At 35.5% G+C, this 22,298-nt stretch overlaps 1 protein-coding gene across 2 annotated transcripts in view; it reads left to right on the top strand.

The window, feature by feature from the left end:
* Ndst4 (N-deacetylase and N-sulfotransferase 4) overlaps positions 1-22,298 on the top strand; it is a 270,125-nt gene that overhangs the window by 20,768 nt on the left and 227,059 nt on the right. For both annotated transcript variants that reach the window (XM_041650698.1, XM_041650688.1), the window contains exon 2: positions 3,176-4,392. In XM_041650698.1, the coding sequence (XP_041506632.1) occupies positions 3,316-4,392 (1,077 nt within the window). In that variant the 5' untranslated portion in view covers positions 3,176-3,315. The remainder of the gene's footprint in view (positions 1-3,175; positions 4,393-22,298) is intronic.

The following is a 22,298-nucleotide window of genomic DNA, read 5'->3' as shown; positions in this document are numbered from 1 at the left end:
TCTGGCCCCTGTGTGCCGTAGACTTGACTGGTAATTTAGTATTTAAGGATATAAGTCAATGATGCAATCTTCAGTCTAAGAATAAGTTTCAAGAATTGACTTTTAGATGGTTAGAATGTGAAACAAAGTGGTGTTTCTACTACTGTATTTTAAACTTCATGCAGCAAACAGAGCAAATGCTCATGTAAGCAGGAAGTATTTTTGATGCCCGTGTGTTTTAAAATAAATGAGATAATTACATATTGGCCACAAAATTTTCAGAAAAATACAGTCTATTTTAAAAATCATGTTGTTTCCCCAAAAATAAGATCCAAGAAAATAGTACATACATACTTTATGTTTCTGCAAGAAATAGTGATAAAAGAAATTGCCTGACATTTACTCTTCTATTTACTGACTTCCCTTCATAATCTTTTGAAGTGTGAATATAGCTGAGAGCTCAGAGCTATGTACCTAGTATAATATGATGGTACTGTATAATATTGGAGTAGTAATGTTATCATTATGTTTGAAAATGGCACTTTAAGAGTTTCCCCTAGTAAAAATATACACTCTGGGCACTAAAATAAATTTATATTATGTCAGTAAAAATGGAAAAAATGTGAAGTGTATAAAAGTAAGGAAATAATCAACAGGTTATTTACCAGAATGGAAAAGAAAAGATTATTTTTTTCAGAAAATCACCAAATACCAAAGCACTGTCATTTTGATTAAATGCAACACGCTATTCATTGCTCTGAATTTCCATTTTGGGAAATAGTTGTGATTTATGACATATAGCTGTTCCTGAAAGTAACATTAGGACATATTGTAGCCTAGAAGCTGATAGGAATTCCAGGTAACTCATAATGATGTCTACAGATGTTTAGTCTACAATTTTATTGAGTTAACAGGAGTCATTTTCAGACTCAGAATCATCACAGACTACCTGATCTTGAGCTATACTACTACTTACATTCATAATTCTCTGAAAACTGGGTTCAATAATTTGTGACCTCTTGAACAATGAGTGTGTCTCAAACACGGCACAAAGCTAACCTCAGCTGTACTGACATACACATACTCAAACACAAACACATACATGCATGCACACACATGCACACACAGACACACAGACACTCTCACACACAAACACACATCTAACATTATTTTTAAGTGCTGCTTACCTTTATGGCATGTAAAGTTTGTTAGGATTTCTCTGATAGATTTCTTTCATTTTCATGTATGGAAAAGGAAACATCTCTTTGAAAAATAGTTACAAATTTGAAAAGTCACCGCTAAATATACTGGTGCATTAGAACAAATGGTTAACTATGTAAGCAATACAGTTTTAATTAAGTACATAACATTTGTTAATATAAAATGTAAGGAAATTATCAGTAATACTCTTGACAACAGATGCAATTCTGTGGAATGTAGCAACACAGAAATGGAGCAAGTGTGTGTTTTCCCCTAAGAATTACCAAAAGTTAAACCTAGCAAAAAGATTGCAAACTTTGACTCATTCCACCTCCCAACTTCTTTTGAGTTAACCACGTTACCTCTCTAGTATGACTATTTTAACTCTTAGCATTGAAACAGCAGTATTCCCATTGGGTTTAAAATTACTTATGTGGACTATTGTAAGAATTACTTATTGTAAGAATGACGCACAGAAGCATATATGTTATCCAAATCCCAAAACAGGACTAGGAAGGCACTCCTAAAAGTTTCCTTTTCACTCACCGGAGTAAGGCTGTAGTCAGGATTGAACATTTGGGAAAGGCTTTGATTGCTGTGAAGAATAGAATGGGCCATGCTCTTAATGTTTACAAACTTCTTAAAACAGGTGAAAGTCAGATTTAGTATATTTGAGCTAAAGCCTTATTTGATTTCCTTGGTGGGATGATTTGGGAAATACTGGCTTTTCAGACACACCAGTAATTCGCAGAATGCCTTGCTGGTTTTCTGTGCCAGATGAGCCAGGAAAGCCAGAAGAAAAAGTTCCCTTATGATTCTGTTTGATGCTAGCAGGTCATCAGGAAGCTTGGCTGAAGGTCAAATTTAAATTTTAGCATATCAATTTGCAGTCCTTAAGAAGGAATACTACACATTTTTATATTTGTGAAACAACTTTTCAAATAATCTTTCTATTATCCTGGACTTAATTTCCTTGATTTTTCATGACTCATTTCCAAGTGTGTTTTTAAATGATCGAAATGACCTTGGTATATGATTTATTGGGTAAGTATTGTATTAATATTACATTATATATTGTAATATATTATCTAATACTGTATATACATGCAAAGTAATATTCTCACAACAGTTCATCTCCCTACCTTCAAACTCGGCCTTGTCTTTGCCCCTTTCCTAGTGTAAGAGACAGAGCACTGGGTAAGAGAAGCAAACAGACAGGACTACATCTGCTTGACATTCTACACAATATCATCACAACATCTCTTAGCGCCAACGCAGGACATAGCAAACATGACTCATTTAACATCATCAAGGCCAGACTTTTCACCTTAACAAGCCACTATCATTAACAAAGGAGAAATGAGAAAGCTGAATGCAAAGGTTATGTCCTCCAGTTAAAATATAAGCTGGCTGAGAGCACAGGCATGTACCATTGTGATATATGCATCTATCATCTTAATTCAGAACAAACTGATGTTAAATAAATGTCACATTTAAATTTTGATTATTCTTTGGGTTGACAGATTCTAGTCCCATATGTTTTTTTTTCCTCTTTTCACTATTGCATATTAGAAGGAACTGTTCTAATACTTAAAACTGATATCTCATCATTTTTGCATTCAAAAAAAAAGTTCACTATCATATGTCAGACTAGAAAACTTACCAAAGTATTAACATCAAGAATCAAATTTTCTCTTCCTCCTTTGCTTCTCTTCAAGAGAACTAGTGGGAACTGATCTCAGTGTGTCTTGGTATGTGTGGATATTCGAGCAAAGTCAAAACAGACTTCCAAAGAGTTTTATAGAAGCCATGGCAATCTAGACAGACCATGTGTCTAATATTAAGACCCAAGTTATCAGCAGATACTATTAGGATACTGTCATTTTAACAGGACTAGAGTAATCTTTCATGGGTTCCATAGATATCAACAACCATGTACACATAAACAGGAACACACTTTTTTGTTTCTAGCTATCACGTTTCTCCTCTTTTTCAGATAATGCTTAACGGACTCTGCAGAATTTCTTGGTATTGGACAGAGAGTCTATGCTGTTGCCTTCCTAGTCCACTGCTTACAGGATTTGACTCATTTGTGACCACTTCGAGAATCTCCCATGATTTGCAATGGTTACATGAATGCTTGGGAAGGAAAATTTGCAACATCTTACTACATGTTCTCCATGGCAGCCTAGGGAAAGAAGCCGGAAAAAAACTCAAAAAGCACTGATTTTTAAAATGAATCTTATTGTGAGGTTTCGGAGAAGCTTTCGAACACTTATTGTTCTTTTAGCTACTTTTTGCTTGGTGAGCATCTTCATTTCTGCCTACTTCTTGTACTCTGGCTACAAACCCGAAATGACACTGATTGAAACTACCGCCGAAGCAGAATGTGCTGACATCAAAATCCTCCCTTATCGGTCCATAGAACTGAAAACTGCCAAGCCCATTGACACATCCAAAACCGACCCCACGATCCTCCTCTTTGTAGAGAGTCAGTATTCTCAGCTCGGTCAAGATATTATAGCAATCTTGGAGTCCAGCCGTTTTCAGTACCAGATGGTCATTGCTCCAGGCAAGGGAGACATACCACCTCTTACCGATAGTGGCAAAGGGAAATACACGTTGATTATTTATGAAAATATTTTGAAATATGTCAGCATGGACTCATGGAACCGGGAGCTTTTAGAAAAATACTGTATAGAATACAGTGTTAGCATAATTGGTTTTCATAAAGCCAACGAGAACAGCTCACCAACGACACAACTGAAAGGTTTTCCTTTGAACTTATTCAATAATCTAGCTCTGAAGGACTGCTCTGTGAACCCGCAGTCTCCTCTGCTGCACATTACCAAAGGCCCAAAGGTTGAAAGGGGACCTCTTCCTGGGGAAGACTGGACGATTTTCCAATATAACCATTCTACCTACCAGCCAGTGCTTTTAACGGAGTTACAGACAGAGAAACCCCTCCCTTTCTTGTCCAGCAAAACACTCTATGCCACAATAATTCAGGATCTGGGGCTTCATGATGGGATCCAGCGTGTTCTATTTGGTAACAACTTGAACTTTTGGCTACACAAGCTCATCTTCATAGACGCCATCTCCTTCTTGTCAGGAAAAAGGCTGAGTTTGTCCTTGGACAGGTACATCCTGGTGGACATTGATGACATATTTGTGGGGAAGGAGGGGACAAGGATGAATGTCAAAGATGTGAAGGTAAGATCATGGATAAAGAATAACTTAATTTGTGATTTGTTGACTTTGTGGTTTTGATAAAATATAATCTTTAAAATACTTTATACCATAATCACTGATTCAAGCTACTGCTTAACTATTGTGTACACACACACGAGCACAGACATACACATGTGCACACAAAGACCTCTCTCTGTCTAAATACACAACAAAGTACAATAGAAACAAAAATATCCCAGAGTGTAATTGAGCTGCATCCCCTGAGTTTGTGTCCCAACCAAAAACCCAGAAACGATGCAAGCATCCTTTCAACTTTCCTGAAACATTTATACAATTGCAAATATTGGCATTAACAAAAATAGTTTAAGAGGGCTTGACCTTAAGAAGCTCTCATTTTTATCTCTTCTAATTTATGATATTGTTTTGGGTAAGAGAGCGGTATTGTTGTTGGCAGTATTTCATGGCGATACTCACTGAAGCCAAGCAAACTGACCCTGTGGCTGCTCCTAAACATAGAAGAGGCCAACTTCAAAGCTGAGCAGGGTGATGCACTTCTATTCGAGCTACTTGGGAGACCGAAGCAAGAGTTAAAGACAACCAGTCTAAAGAAAACCAACCAGAAGGAAAGAACAAAAGTAATAAAATACAGTAACAAGGTTAACTAGTCTGAGAATAATTTTCTAAGTTTCAGTCTGACATTCTCATATGCCATTTCAATGGTATCTTGTCTTGGTTTGTATATAACTACATTGACCTTGTGCAGAGTATTTTAGAAAATATAAACACATTATAGTAGCATTAGTATTATATAAAAGGACTAAAGATTGCAGTGTTGCCTTTCTCAGTCTTGATATTTAGCTGTTGCCTTGCAAAGATGAATCCTGCACGCTACTTCAAATAACAGCTTTAATCTAAAATATTATGACCACTAGTAGATAAAGGATTCATACCAGTAATACTAGTTCACTTTTAAAAATAAAATTCAAAGTCTATGAAGGTCAGCAAACTCTAATGAGTCTCTGAGCAAAACATCAGGATATGGATACACATAAATCATTAGGATCAGATACAAAGTGTTAAAGTGTTTAAGTGGTAGCAGTTGAGAGTTCTCTTTTTTAATGAATTTATTATTCCCTTCAATTAGTTCAAGTAACAATGTTTTATCTTAAATTTAAAAGAGGTCATGTGTTTCAAAATGCTCTCGGAGTGTTAAATTTCTAATTTGAAGTCTGAGAACAGGAATTTATAATTTGGACCCAAAGAACAACATAAATCAAAAGAGTGTTAACATTTAACCTAAATTAGCAAACTCAAATCTAGATAGGACATTTATTTGTAAGAAAAAGCTGATGGTTCTTTACCAATACTCACTAGATATGCAAAAAACTGATGACTTCTTAAACTGTGCAACCCAAGCAAGATAACAGAATATTGAAACTCAACAAAGTTGTGAAATTTTTATATAGAAAAAGAGCTGAACATCAGGCAGTGGTGGCAAACACCCTTAATCCCAGCACTTGGGACTCAGAGGCATGCAGATCTCTGTGAGTTCAAGGTCAGCCTGCTTATATATTTATATAGGGCATAGCTAGATCTTGTGGTAGATCTATTTCCAACTTTTTGAGAAAGTTCCACTCTGATTTTTATATCAGCTGTACCAGCTTACACTTACTTGCTTATTATAACTTTCTCCACATCCACACCTTCATTTATCATCAGATATATAATATGCTGTTTTATTTCTTTTCGTTTATGTGGATGGGTGTTTGGCCTATATATATGTCTTTGTGCCACATGTGTGCCTGATACCCATGGAGGCCAGAGGAGGGCATCAGATCCCCTAAAATTGGAATCAGAAGGTTGAAGGCTGTCTACTGTGAGGGTACTGTGGATTGAACAAGGGTCATCTAGAAGAACTGCCAGTGTTCTTAACTTCTGAGCAATCTCCCCAGCCCCAAGGCTGAGACCCTTACATATCTTCAAAAAAATGCATCTATTTCTCTTTGACTATCAACTGTACATAAGACAAAATGGCATGGTCTAATTAATAAAATTAAATTTATTTAAGGTTCTATATGATCCACCCCAAATTTACCTCTTCTATACCTATCTTTACTACTTTGTAATATACAGTGTTCTTGTCTGATTAGTCCACATTCTTACTCAACTAAATCTTCTGTATTTCTGCTTCTGTAGTAAAGAGGCCGCTTGTTGGTTTCCTGCAGTTTAGCCCCAAAATAATCACACAGAAACTCTATTAATTAAATCACTGTCTGTCCCATTAACTCTACCTTCTTATTGGCTAATGCTTACATATTAATTTAACCTATTTCTATTAGCCTGTGTATCTCCACTTGGTTGTGGATTCCTGGCTAAAGTTCCAATGTCTCTTTTCAGCGGGGCTACATGCCTTCTCTCTAACTCTGCTCTTCATTCTTCCAGCATTTAGCTTAGTTTTCCCTGCCTAGCTCTGTTTCCCTATAGCTCTGCTATAGGCCCAACACAGTTCCTTTTTTTATCAATGGTAATCACAGCATACAGAGGGAAATCCCACATCATGCTTCAATATAATTTATCAGCTTCAGTGTCACTACTAAAATTCATAATGTTCCCATTTAAAATAATACAACAAAGTGTTATAAGGTAGAATAATGATTCCTAGAGGCTAGGAAGGAAGAAGAGTGGGACACAGAAGGTTATTGCACAGTAGGTACTAACGTCACTTTAGGATGGAGAAGGTTTAGTGTTCTTCAGTCCAGTAGCTGGACGCCTATAGTTCATAATGATCTGCTTTAAGTGTTGTGGCAAACTAGCAAGCAGGAGTCTGAAGTCCCCAACCATAAATGATTGGAAAATATTAATTGCCCTGACTTAATTATTTCACAGTGTATATACTTTGAAACATCACACTATACCAATGAATTCATAACATTATCATGTGTTAATTAAAAAGAAAAAATTAAAAGATATCTCAAGTCCCATTTCTTTTGCAAATGTGTCATGTTTTCTAGTGACCTCAGCAGATGGTAACTTTTCTTTAACCTGAGCTCTTAATAATCACCAATCTCTTTCTTCACATCTTTGTGAACATGAGACGACTTTAATCACCTTTTCTCATACATTCAATTGTGTCCTAAAATATGAAGGAAGCAACCTTAGATATGGATTGTAAAGTATTTAATTGAGAATTATTAGACAATATTTAACTGTTAGTGAGTAAATATTTAATAAATCATAAATTCATTGATCTATTTCCAGAGAATGGTTTAGGATAGTTTCCAATGTTTGGATTTGTGTTGACGCCAGATGTGTATACCCAGAGAAAGAACAAAGAAGAAAGTATCTTAGATCAGGAGGAAGATGTACCATTATGGTGTTCATTACAGCACATGGGGAAGGGTGAGGGGCAGGCAGAATATAAACCCTAATATCCTGGGAAGGGGAGGGAAAGCGAAAATCCCTGAAAGCTCAGCCTGTTCTCCTCATCTAGGCTTCCCCAGGAGATAACTGCGCCGAGGACCTAACAAGATCAGCAGGTGTGCAGCAGTGGGCGTGAGGGGTGTTATTCCAACATCTTCATTTGGTACCATCAATAAATAAGTACCATCAGATGCTGTGCATATTGGTTCCTTTTCTACATAAACACTGATTCATGCTATGAATTTACATCTTTTAGTACATCCAGTTTTAAAGAGCAGAAGACAAAGGCTCTACATAGAAAATTTTGACTAATTTAGTAAAGGTCTACTAGAGCCCATGTGTGTGTGTAGGTGTGCAAATGCCACAGGGTGTTTGTGAAGGTCAGAGGACACCCTGAGGTGTCAATCTTGACTTCCTCCTGTTTGATACAGATTCTCCTTCCTAGTTTGATGTTACATATACGAAGCAGCACTTTTTAGTTTGCTTGAAAGAACAGTCACCAGTCAGGATATATTTCATCGTAACTTTCTTTTCTTTAAATTCTTAACCTCAAGTACTCATGATGGTCTGTTTCCATTTGATTTCCGTGAGGTAGCACAGTATATTTAGCTTAGTGAACTGAAAAGACTGAATTTGCTCCATAAGGAGATATCTTTAAGGAAACAATGAGATCTTTTTCATTTAAAAATAAACTTTCAAAACCAAGTACAGGTAAACATTTTGCTGAGAATGAAAAACATAAAAAACTATGTACCATGAAAGCATCCATCAAACTGGGTATTCAAGCAGAAAATATATTATATATGCTAAGTGAATAATTTAGTTTAATATGTGTTATTGCTCATTTATGCACGTTATCTTTGCTTTTAAATAAAATCTATAAAAATATTTCTGGGAGCACAGCATGGAGGTCCCTGTGCCCATAAATCTCCAAAGAAACCATGAAGGTGAAGCATCTAGGATCGTTCTTTCAAAGGGAAGAGCACATAACCCATTTTTACAAAAGGCTGCAAATAGGAGGTAACTAACAGTTTGGTTAATCTATGTTATCTGTTGGACCAGGCCTTATCAAGGCCCCATAAGCAGGAGCATAGATATCCAATAATCTAAATGACCCTTGCATTGGGAACTCCCCAAGCTCCCACAATCAGGATTGGAGATTTCAAATAATCTAAACAACCATTGCATTATCTATATAGCTAGGATCCCCGAAGCTCCCACAACCAGGATTGGAAATACTTAATAGTTAAGTGACCCTTACATTATCTGTATAGCTAGGAGCTCTGCCAACCTCCCACAAATAGAATGAGTGGTGGCTAATATCCCAAATGGTCTATGTGCTATCTATATGATCCAAACCAGGCCAGAGAACTTCCCTAAAACCACAGACTAGTAAAGTCAGTTGAACCCATCTTCTTAGAAGAAATGTATACTGAGTTGAGTATCTGTCTAAGTTTTGTGTGTACTGGAGATTTATTACATCAAGAAACTTCCTTTTCAAATTACACTGTGTTTAAATTTGTTGGGAATAAACTGCCTGAGATCAGATACCCCACAATCTTGATCAAGGTTGATAAGGAGGTGAGACCTTTTTGAGAGGTCTGCCTGACACCTACAGAGCCCCTCAAAACACGCACAGTGCAGTTGCTGAACTTTGAGCAGAAGGAAAGTATGCACACAATGATCTGTAGCTCAAGAAAGAATCATGTTTCATATGACTAAATGACTATTATTACAGAAAGTAAAAAAAAAAGTGTGACAATATCTTTTCTTCTAAGAAATAGGAACAGCTTAATGGGAGATGTGGTTTTAAGGCCTGAGAGAAGAACTAATAGTGTACTAGCAACCCCAGGTAAAGAATTCTCAACACCACCAGTGAGGCAGCACAATCAGCCTTGGCTGGCAGAACCAGGGTCTTTTTAAGAATGGTGAGTTACTGATGATAACTAAAGGATGTGCTGGTGTACATAAGCAGCTGTATGACCAGATCTTAAGGAAATTGTTTAGAACAAGGATATAGAGCTCCCTTGATGCTACACAAGTGAGACTTAGATCTGGTGAATATCTATTACCACTTGAGTAGCATAGATCTGCCAGCTAGAAGGAGACGTGATTTCAGATAAGATTAAAGAAAAACAGATATGTATCACTAGATAAGTTTTGACGATACAGTTAAGTCATCTACAAGCTTATCTATTATAACTTTTAGAATATTGATTGCATGCTAATTTTAATATTAATATTGCTAAGTGCTATGCTCATTTTATGCAAGGTCAGAACAGATACAACACCAAAAAATAATGTTTTATATTTTAAGAATGAATAAAGTGAAACATAACATTATATAAATATATGTACATGAGCAAATAATAAGTAATAGAAAAAAATGCATAGTATAATAATTTGAGTAATTCTGCTTTATTTTATATGATACTGGTTTAGGATCAAGTTTGCTTACTGGGGCCAGTATTAAAGAGTTAACTTTGGCTGTGTTCATTATCTTTTCACTTCAGATTATACAAAGCTACATTGACAATGTAATTTTGCTCAATGGTGGTGAGAATCAAATAAGATAAGGAGTAGGAAAGAACAAGATATTGCCATTTGGATAAGTCATCTCAGCTCTGGGGTGATCAGGAAAGCTCATGACTTGCAACTGCCTGGAGTCCCTTGTGTATTCATTGAATAACACATAAGTGGAAAAATCAGTGGATTCAGTAGCCTCTATGAATCAGTCAATGTCTATGGAATTGTGCATATGGAAAAGTACTGGAAAGAATAGGAGTATAAAAAGGACTGGAAACTTTAATGATTTTTAGCCCTGCTAAATGTGGGGCATCTAAGTTTAAGCTATTGAAAGGAAAAAGTTGACTGTTTGATGTTTTTCCAACAATGTGGCAGTGTACAGTTAATACATTCAGGTTTAATAGTTAAAAAACGCAGTCACAATAATCAAGGGAAATTGATCAAGTAAGAAATAAGAAAGGTTGGTTGAACCATTTAGGATACCATGCAAATCAGTTTCACAGAGGCAAAATTCATCCATGTGCCGAGACAGTTGTCATACTGGAAGCCTCTTGTAGGTTGGTCACTGGGGAGAAAGGTATAAGGAGAGATCTGTGTAAAGTCAGAGGGGAGAAGAGATGATGGGATGATTGACTAAGAACAATACACTGCTCATGAAATAGAGAAGGCTCATTCATCAGAACATTCTCACTGTTCTTTGTTATTTATGACCCTTTAAATAATAATTTCCATGTGACTCGACATCACTGTGAGAGGTACCAAATAACACTCTTATAAAAATCCCTGAAATTTAGAATATTGCGTAGTGTTTGAGTAGCAAAAGAAAAAGGAAGATAAAACCTCACATAATTATCCTACTCACGGAATAAAGTCTACTAAGGTGATTCTTTCTTATTTTCATGATTACTGTCTTTCTTGATGGCCACTAGCCATTGTAAATGTGCTTAATTTTAGATAGAAATACATATGCTTTATCCATATGCTTTCATGTTAATCTGTGTTCTGGATATAAAATCAGTATTACTACAGTAGGAGTTTTTCATCTATTGCTATTGTTTTATGTGTGGATTTGTGCTGTATTATTATTTGTGAGTCCACATATACATGGGTATACATACAGAGGCCATGATTTGATGTTGGTTATCTTCCTCTGTCTCTTCAGCTACACCTGATTTTTTGAGACAGGGTCTATCTCTCAAACAAAAACTCACTGATTGCCAGGAACTAACTGGCCAAAAGGCACCAGGGATTCTCTTATTTCTGTCTCCCTGTCCTGCTTATATGTGAAGAACATCCCTCAAAAAAGAAAAGTACCATTGTCCCAGGAGGGTAGTGTCCTTTCACGTGGATCAGTGTTTACATGGGTGTGGAAGATCTGAACTCAGGCGTCGGGTTTATATACAGAACACTTTCCTGACTCAGTCATCTCCTGAGACCATGAATACTGTTTTAAATATATATATTTATTTTTGTTCTGCTCTTTTCATTTTTGTTTTGATCAGTTCCTTCCCCATCTGAAGTGCATGTGCCACCACTAAGACCCTAAAAGTATATTTTACAACAAGACCTGTGGCAAATGAGTTTTATGTTGAGGATATTCTGTTTTTAATTGCAAATTAGATTTCATTCTAAAGATTAAGTTGTCCCTCAATTTATTTGCACTCCAAAAGGCCAGATGGTAATGGGCCTTATACAAATATTTAAGAGTACCTTGATTAGTTTATAGAATAATTTAATTGCTGAGAGACTATCTTCTTGAACATAAGGGGAGGGATACAGTTACAGGTACAAGATCTTGTTTCCTACTTGAATTAGAGTTGTTGTGTACATGGAAAAGGAAAAACATTATAAGGTATCTTGCTGAGAGTGGCCAAGCTGTCAAAGGCTGAGAAAGGTGGAAGAGAGAACCCTTAGAGAGGGTAATTATTATCTTTGTGGGCAAATGCTTAGATGCCCTGGGGAAAGTCAAGAGGGTGTTTTCTCTGTATTAGCATATCGGTAATTTTATATATTATATATATTATTTACAAATTAATTGGCTTAGAATATAATTTTTCTTCTCAGACGAAACCGTGATGTGTGATGTTTTTGTTATAATAATTATCACCTTTTCACCAAGGTGGTTTCATATCTAAAATATGACTAAAGAGAAAAACAAAGCAAAAAACAAACTATTCCTTTTGTGCTCCTGGTGGAAGTTCATAGTTATTCTGAATAAATTGAATTATAATGGAAAATAGCACCTTGGTTATACAATCCTGAGAGAGCTGGAATGTGTCACTGCTGCTATAAATCAGAAAGCAGGCTAATGCTTTAGAGCAGCTGGGTTTAGTCTGGATCTTTCACTCCCCTTTGTGTTACTTGTGTAGAATAGATCCACTCCTTTAGTCTATTGCTAGGGTTGATCGTTTCCAATGAACATGTCAATCCAAAACCAAACAAACAAACAAAGGCAAAGAAAAAAATCAAAATAACAAACCCTGAAGTTCTCACCTTAAAATAAATAAGGGATAGTTTTTCCAGGGCCAAGTTTGTTTGACCTCAGCACAGTATCACAGATTGAGATCATCTCAAATTTCATGTTCCAACATAAAGAAGTTCTATTGCTGTACAAAAGAGAGAAATTCCTAAATCAAGGCAGGTTTAAAATATATTGGTGGGTACATAGACAGGAAGTTATTGCAAGATGAGGGAAGCTTTTCTATAGTCCTTGCAGGCTATCTGATGACATTCTTATCTTATAGGTTAGTGGAAGCTGTTAGTGAGTTAAGCTAATAGATTGTGAAATGTTCTATTTATGATATTAGTCACAGGTAGTATTTCAGACACAAAGATGTACAATGAATGACTGCTCAGGGGACTAAAGCTAGCTGAGATAATGTCATTAGCCTCTGGTTCTGAAATATTCCAACATCTGTACATCATTGCAGTGCTATTCAACCAAACAGTCTCGGCAGACACTGCTTCTTTCTGGGAATTCTCCTCGACAAACACTTCTCTCCCTCAATCAACTATTCTTCAGAAGCGTTTCTTATTATCAGATGTTTAGCATTTCATACATTCTAGAGAGCATACTACCGAATGTCTGTTACTTCTTAGTGGTAGAAAACACACACCGTTGACATCACTATGCATACCCTTACCCTGATGCTCCCAATGGTAAGTCATGTTTTTCCACTGGAGAAAATCCAGCATCCTGAATTTGGTGTGTATCATATTCTTTAATCAGTCATTACATGTGGAAGTGTCATTAAACAATAAATTATTTACAATGTTACATCCCCCGTTTGGCAATATAGATCTTCACCATATATATTATCTACAAATAGTTTTCATTGCAGTTATTTTGGAAGTTAATCCTCTTATAATTAGTAGTTCTACACCTATTTCATAAATTTGTTTTCATAGATCATCTCCCCAATGTTAAGATTGTCAGACTTTTAACATTTGGCATTTTCGGGATCATAAGGCCGAATGCTTTTATCATATATTTAATTACTCTTCTTTATTCACATTTTTTGTACAGCCCATGCTTTTCTCATTTCAATTTCACATTTTTGGTCTTTGTGGAGGTTTTTAGATGTAAGATCTAGTTTGGTGTTCTCAGAAGACATATTTGTAATAGTTTTTCTCTACATATTAGACATTGCTTCCCTTTACATGTCTTAATGTCATTATCAGATATATAGAAATATTTAAATTTTACCATAGTAAAATACATTTTTATTTAACACATTATGTGTGATCCTTTGGGAGTGGACTGTTCACTGACTTTGGACTTTTGATTTAGGGTTTGCTATATAACCATGCTTGCTTGAAGCTCGAGGTAAGACTAACACCAAACTCATGATCCTACCATGTAATAGGATTGAAATCATTTTTTATTCATGTTTTGTCTACTCATGTTTTTAAAGTGTTGTTGTTATTTGTTATTTAAACACTTTAAATTATCAAAGCTTAGATATTTTATTTTGACATTTCAAAATTAATAAATAATTTTGTTTTGATTAGTGTGTTTTATTTTTAAACTATCTTTGTGAATACTAAAGATATGGCTGAGTACTGACTACTATTCCAGAAGACCTTGCTTCAAATATAGTTTCAACCTGGTCACTCACAGCTTTCTGAAACTCCTGTTCCAAGGGTTCCAACTTTTCTTCTGTCCTCTGTGGGCATTCTATGCACAGAGTGCATAGACATACATGCAGGCAAAACAGTCATACACATAAAAGAAAAATAAAGAAGCATTTATAGAATAAATTACCTTTGTGAGATCACAATGTTTTTATTTTCCTGAAACTATTCTATTATATTTTTAATATCCTTGTTTGTTATTAATAAGGTGTGCTAATACAACTTTGAAACTAGTTACCATTTGATTTTATAACATTTTGATTTAAATTGGTGTCTTTTGTTTTATCTAATCCAACATTTTAATTGAAGTGTTTAATAGAGATTGGTAAATTCTATTTATTTTTTTCTTCATCTTCTCTACGGTCTGTTTCCCAGTTCAGTGTTTGGAACAGTCTTCATTCATTCTCTCCTTCTATAATTGTTACGCTGATAGCCTTTTCCAGGTTTCTGGAAATTTGTCATCAGTAAATGAATGTCATACTTCTCGGGTGTGAGAAAGTATATATCTTCAGTTTGAGTGGTAGGAATTATGTTTGCAAAATCTCTTAATTGTGTTGCTCAGTTGTTTTGAATTTTTTAAGATTCTGTTTGTTAATCTAAAAATTTTAATATTTTAATATCTCTATTACCTGATAAATTTACTAACAATTTTATTAATAGTCTCAGTCGATAAAATTTAATATTATCAACCATTGTGATTTTCTTGGGGGCTTTAAATAATTTAGAATTACTACATGTTCCTGATGAGTTAGACCTCGTATGTTACATTATAAAACAACTAACATCATATTTGAAATATTTTTTTCTAAGAATTCTTTTTCATCTGTTAGTTTTCTAATTTAATCTTTTGGTCATTAAATTAGTGTGTGTGTGTGTGTGTGTGTGTGTGTGTGTGTGCTTTTTTAACTTCCAGTATCTCTGTGCTGTATCTTTTAGGAATAGAATAAAAATTGATTTTGTTATTTTGATGTAGTCTGAAAATTTTAATTCTTTTCAGTGGTGACTCTAATCATATCTCCTGAAAATAATAAAAAAGCAATATTCAAAGACATAATAGCTGTGACTTTTTTCAGAAATCAATGAATGACAATGATTCTCCAATTCATAAACCTGTTCATAAAAGCTGAAACAGAATAAACCCAACTCAATCCCTTTGCAGGTATGTTGTTAATGACTCAGAATAACACAAGCCTGATTGCATTTTTCTGATTGCTTTCTTCAGGTAGAAAATTTCAAAGCCATCTGCCTTCTCAAAAACAACAATGGAAGCCAAATACCTAGCCATCTTTTCAGTGGATGTTTAGTCCTTTCTTAGCTCAAGAAAGAAGTAGAATTTTCTTTGGTTCTCTTGGTTATTTTTAATATGGAAAGCAATTGAAGAGAGGACATTTTTCAGTTTTTAATTTTTTTAAAAAAAAATCTGGCGTGAGTAAAGTTCCTTATATTTGGATATAAATTTTACTGAAGAAAACTTGATTGAGAAAAATTACCTTTGGAAGATTATAAAATAGTGTTCAAAGCACTATTTGTTAAGGAAAAAATGACTCTTCGCTGTTAACTACAGCTCTTCATTAGCTACAGTTGTGTATAGATATATAAAACTGTGGGCCTCGCATACCTCACTAATCCTAATCATCTCAACAAACAGGCTCTTTGTGTGTGGAAATTAAATAAATCAATCCATGAACAGTACTAAGAAGAGTGCCTGAGCATAAAAGCTTTTTACTAAATAATACAAAATTCACAAAAAAGTTTATGATTAACATATATTTTGATTTTGTTTCATGGATTCTAATAGTTCACTTATAGTTTCTCACTGCAGCATTTCAGAAGTTGGAATATATTATAAACTGATAATACCATTTATTTTATTAAGTAATTTAATGCTAACTGAATTGTTCATATGAAGATCACTGTATCTAATTCTTCTAATTAGCTAGTTTATGCAATTTTAATGAAACCTGGGTTCATCACCAGTAGATGTTTCAACCCTCTCTAATCAATAACAAATACACAAAGGAATTTCCCACCTGGTACTGCTGTATAAAGATATAAGTACATCTTTGAATTGTTTGATTAAATATGACAGAAGTACATTCAATCTTACATTCAATCTAACTTTTAGTGTGGTTGCCTATGTTTATTCTGAAACTAGAGTGCATTGGATCTTGACATATCTTGGTAAATGACCCAAATTCTTTCTTCCTGCTCTAATGATTTTGTTCATCGTTAGCACAAAATCAAAACTTTGTGTTTATTTATTATCTGCTATGGTCAAGCATCAGTGATGATTCAACTTTTTGTGTTTTTTTCTCTTCTGCTTTTTCTGTCTTTCCTGCCTTTCTTTCTTACTTAGTTTCTTAGAGAAAGGTTCTATTTTATAGCACAGAGAGGCTAAAAATTCAGTATGAAGCCCGAACTGATCTCAGTCTCTATCCTCCTGTTTCACCATCCCTAGAACTGGAATAAAAGCCAATGAAATCACACCCATTTGAAACAGTTCATAATCATTTCTTAAGGTTAAAAGATGTGGTTACTATAGTCAACTACACTAATAATAATTATAAAAAGAATTGCAATAAAAATATTGAAATAAATAGTATTTGTGGAAATATATGCAAAATGTCTGTGTTCACACATATTAATTTTTAGAGATACGTACTCGTTTAACTTGAATATCTAAGATACATATTTTAAATTACAGGGCAAAATTTGTTGAGATTATTTTATTTGAAACCTGAATTTATTGCAATAGAAATTATTTTACTTGCTTACAAACACTTTTTAAAAATTATATTTTATAGAAGACATTTTATATTCAATATTTTTATCAAGTTAATATAAAATGCTTGATGTGTTCGTTTTTCTTTTCAGATAAGTTTTGTTATGAGAAAATCTTAAATATGTATAAACTAAAAATAACCAAAGTTTTTACTTTGCTAAGAATTTCTGTATATACAGAGAACTTATATATGGGTAATATATTATTTGATTCTCCAAGTTACCGAAACATCTGTTGATGATCACAGCTGTCTTCCTGCTATACAGTACTAGTGGACAGCATTGAATCATGCAATTCATTTTATAAAAAGACCTGAACTCAGTAAATTTAGGGATAGCACAAGAACTGATTTTCAACATTCTTATTTTATTTTCAATTTATCATGATTTCCTATTCAATTTATAATTGTAAAATAAGTGCTATGCAGAATTAATGTTTCACATATAAGACAATATCTGAGGCTCCTAGAGCTTTTTAAACAATCTATATTATTTTATCTATAGCATTAAACTACCATGGAAGTATCATATATTTATCTATAAAGTAAATAAGCCACATAGGTTTGGGGCTCGTAGAGTTATCTCTAAAATGGCGCTATATTCCAAAACTTTATATAGGCCATTGGAAATCATTTTAATATCCTAAGCTATAGATGTAAAAGCAGGTCATTTATTGATATGTCAAAATTCACCTACTTTACTTACTTTAAATAATTTTAATCCTATAAGTGATTAATTATAACTGCAAGTAGTCAAGACTATACCTGCAATTAGTTAAGACATCAGTCTCTTTTTGCCCATGATTTCGATTTCCAATCTTTCTGTACTGATAGAGCCACAGTCTATGAATAGCAAAACAGGGCATGGTTTATTTTGCATGCCTATTCAAGTAGGCATGATGAACTTTTGCACCATTCTCCTCTGTTCTGCTTTGGACAGAGTTCGTCCTCACGATCTCTGCTAGCTTTTCTTTACCCCAAGCTGCACAGGTTGTAGACACAGCAGAGGATAAGTACTTGGTGAAAAAGTTCAATGTCATCTGTGGCTTCAGGCAAGCACTGAGGTCCTGGAATATCCCCTGTGAATGACAGGAGACTAATTGCAACTTGGTGAGAATAAGTGAGAGGTTTTGTCTAAGTGTCCTTATGAAATACTGCTGCAGGCTGGTACAAATCCTATTTGGAAATGCAAATCCTATTACTTCCTACATTCCTGGATTTTCACAATGCCCCCAAGCAATATCTGTCCTGCTTAAGATGGACCCTTATAATGTGTTTCTCATTATGCTACGTTCAAGATTCTTGACAGGCTTTTTATGTAATTTATCGTGTGTGTATCTGTTTCTGTGTGAGTATGCCTGTTGCGTGTAGGTTTGCATGTGCAATATGAGTTGAATATCCCTGTGCAGGTTTGCACCCTCCCTTCCCTGTACTGATGTTTTTTGTTGCTCTCCATGGAAGCTATAGCTCACGGCTGTGACTAAAGCTTCTTCATGCTAGAGAGACGCCAGGATCCGTGCATATATCCTCTTCCAAGTGCTTTACAGGCATGGGCAGCTGTCATCGTCTTTATGTGGATGCTGAAGATGCAGATGTAGATTTTCAGGCTCATGCTGCCAGCTTTTCTCTCACAGAGCCTTCACCGGCTCTGAGGGCTTATCGTCAACTTTTTCACTGAGTTTGCCTCATCTAAGCATAAAGTATTTCAGGTTTAAAGTTGGTTCCTGAATTTCCCATAGGTTGTTAGTGTTAGCTCATTTAATAGCACTTTGCGTGACATTGAAAGTAGAAAACTCCTTTGGTCTATGAGGAAAGAAGTACATCCAGTATGTGCAATTAAGATCACAGTGGTTTGTAGTAGGTATGTTAACTTGTTTTCTCACCAAACTTTTCAAACCGGGACGTATGAACCTCTGCTGACGCCATCCATCTGAGGCCTGAAACAATTTTCTGGACTTTTTACCCCCATCAATAAAAACGAGGAAAGGCCTGTGTCATTTCACAGAATGAAATCGGAAAGCACTGATTACCAACACATAGAATTGTCCCTCAGGTATAAATGAATTCCTCTGGGAAGAGTTATATAACTAAATAACTATTGCTACTGTTGTAGTTGGTTGCGGCAGGATATAAACAATGAAGTTTTATATGGGAACCGTGTGGAAGCAGGAAAGGGAATGACCTGAGGAAGGACCAGAGAATCAGTTCTTGCAGTAAAAGATGTGGGGTATAGCAGCAATGACGGACCGAGCAGGTTTGCCAATTACTTTCTAAGCAGAAGCTTTAAAAATGGAGACAGACTGTGCAAGGGCCACAAGCAATACTGCAAGCAGTCCACGAGTTTGGGGGTTCCTCTTTGTCTGTCTTTTGGAATTTACTTTTCCTCCTTTGGTCTCAGCGGTTTCAGAAAATTTAAAGCAGCTGTGACTAAGTCTGGTGCTAGAGCCAAAGGGAGGAGCCCTGCAAAAACACTCATTTAAAGACTGTTTGATTAACCGCTGTATTCAAATGCATGGGGAAGTGAATTAAAGGGGGAATGACCGACATGAAGAGGCGCTCCAGAGGTTCTAGTTTTTTAAAAGGACTCTTGAAACTCCTACTGTTTAGTATTTTTATCCATGGGTTTGATATCTTCTAGTGATTTGTCACTGTTTAGTCCAAAAAAATTATGGTGCTCACACCCCTACTTAGTGTTCCCACCAACAGATTTCTCAGACTTTGCCTTGGTTTAACTAGTTCTCATTTTACCGCCTTGCTGTGGAATCAGAAATCCGTGGCCTACTTTGTTTTCTTTGGTGAGTAGTGATGTTGCACCTCACGAACTGCTGTTCACCATCACGCTAAGAAATACCCTGAAAGATTTCCACTCAGGGCTACATAATCATGTAAAAATCAAGAGGTCTTAGTTCCTTGCTTTAACAAATCTAATTTACTATGTGTATGTATGTGACTGTGCGTGAAAGTGTGTGTGTGTGATGTACGTGGGTGACTGTATGTCAAAGTGTGTATGTGTACTGTGTGTACTCTGTGTGTGAAAGTGTGTGTGTGTGATGTACGTGGGTGACTGTATGTCAAAGTGTGCATGTATATTGTGTGTGAAAATATATGTGTGAAAGTGTGTGTGTGTGTGTGATGTACGTGGGTGACTGTATGTCAAAGTGTGTATGTGTACTGTATGTGAAAATATGTGTGTGAAAGTGTGTGTGTGTGATGTATGTGCGTGATTGTATGTCAAAGTTTGTGTGTGTACTGTGTGTGAAAGTGTGTGTGACTGTGTATTAAGTGTCTGTATTGTGTGACTGTGTGTGAAAGTGTGTGTGTGTGATGTATGTGTGTGACTGTGTGTGAAAATCTATGAAAGTGTGTGTCTGTGCAACTTTTAGACTGATTTCCACACTCTCTGCTGCTCATCTCTTCTGATTTTTATGAAACCACTTAATTTTTTAATAAAAAGCACAATTAATTTTTACTGCCTGCAAAGGGTATATAATTCTAAGCCCTTCATACTGGTCTACCTTAAAAAAAAAAAATAAAAGCTGGGAGCTCCTGTGGAGGACAATTTCACTTTGTTCCATTGCCACTGAAAAGAAGGGAAATTGAAAGAGACCTTGAAATTGAAACAGGTTCTGAAAATGCTAAATTCAAACATTGCTGAATTTACCTCAAAGCAGGAGAAGTCACTTCCGAGCCTGTGTCTTTCGAGCAAAAGGCACGTCTTTATTAACGTGTCGTATAACATAATGGCTAACAAATATAATGCACAGTGTTAAGATAGTTGGTTTTCTGAAAAGAAGAAAAATAAGAACACACCTTGCGAAATAACCAAATATAATGGAAAGGAAAGGAATCACTTTCTACACAGCCACACAACAAAGAGGACGATGACCCAGCATGTTTCCAAGACAGAGGCACACCCGAGTTTAGAATGAAGCCATCTAACACTCTGATTGCCCTTGCTGCAGAGTATGAATCTTGAGAAATACTGCCTGTTCATCTGCAATAATATCCTCAAAATGACATCGCTGCTCAAATACAAAGGTAGGGATAATCAGTGCAGAACCATCATTTAATGTTATTAACATGACTCAGCAAGCTTTAAGAAAAAAAATAAATGCCCCTACTAGGAACGAAGAGAAGGGACAATGTGTAAGTTATTTGCCAGGAAGCATGGGAACTCGAGTTCAAATCCCTAATAATACCCACACAAATGGGAGGATTTGGAATCCTGCAACTAATCCCAGAATGTAGGAGCCAGAAGCAGGAGATTCTGGGAGAAAGCAGGGTATCTAAACTAGTTGAATCAGTGAGCTTTGGCTTCAAGCCAGAGATCTTCAATTTGTAAGGTGGAGAGTGGCTGAGAAAGACATCTAATAAAGCTTCTGGCTTCCACATGTGTAAAAGTGTGTGCACAAACACATGAAGTCTGTGTATCTGCATGTGCATGTGAACACACACACCCCATACATAAATGAACATGGAAACATAAATGCTGTATTTATTAAATACAGCCATGTCTCTGGTGCAGTAGGTGAAAATCTATTAAGTTGATACTTTTTCCTGAGCTTGTTAGGGACAATTACTGCATCTAGATGCTATACACACATTAATTTCAAAATATAAGCATTTCTTGACCTGTTTGCATTAGTGATCTCAAATTTTCAGACATAAAATGAATACTTGGAATTTGCCATGTTAACTTTCTGGCAAACTATCACAGATTTAAGCATATGTACACATGTGCGTCTGCTTACTAACTTCATTATTTAATAACAGTTAACATTTTTGTGAGCCTTGAAATTGTGGTGGAATCAACCCACATGCTTGGCTCTGAACATCAAACTGGCAGAGAAATACCACTCTCCTGTCGGAGCACAACCCTTCCTCTAGCCACATATAACAAACTCATAACTATACACAAAGTCATTCGTTAATGTATGCTAGATGATTGATATGTTCCTTCTTGGAGAACAAAATGGAAATATGCAAGTATGTCTGTCAAATAGTAATTGTAAATCTAGAGTAATATATTTACCAAGCAAAGAAAACCTAATTTTTTATTATGAAAAC

This window comes from Microtus oregoni, unplaced genomic scaffold, assembly GCF_018167655.1.
Source record: "Microtus oregoni isolate MIOR12 unplaced genomic scaffold, Mior012 000000F_ref0000247, whole genome shotgun sequence".
Lineage (NCBI taxonomy): Eukaryota > Metazoa > Chordata > Mammalia > Rodentia > Cricetidae > Microtus > Microtus oregoni.
This window is presented reverse-complemented; position numbering and strand designations above follow the sequence as displayed.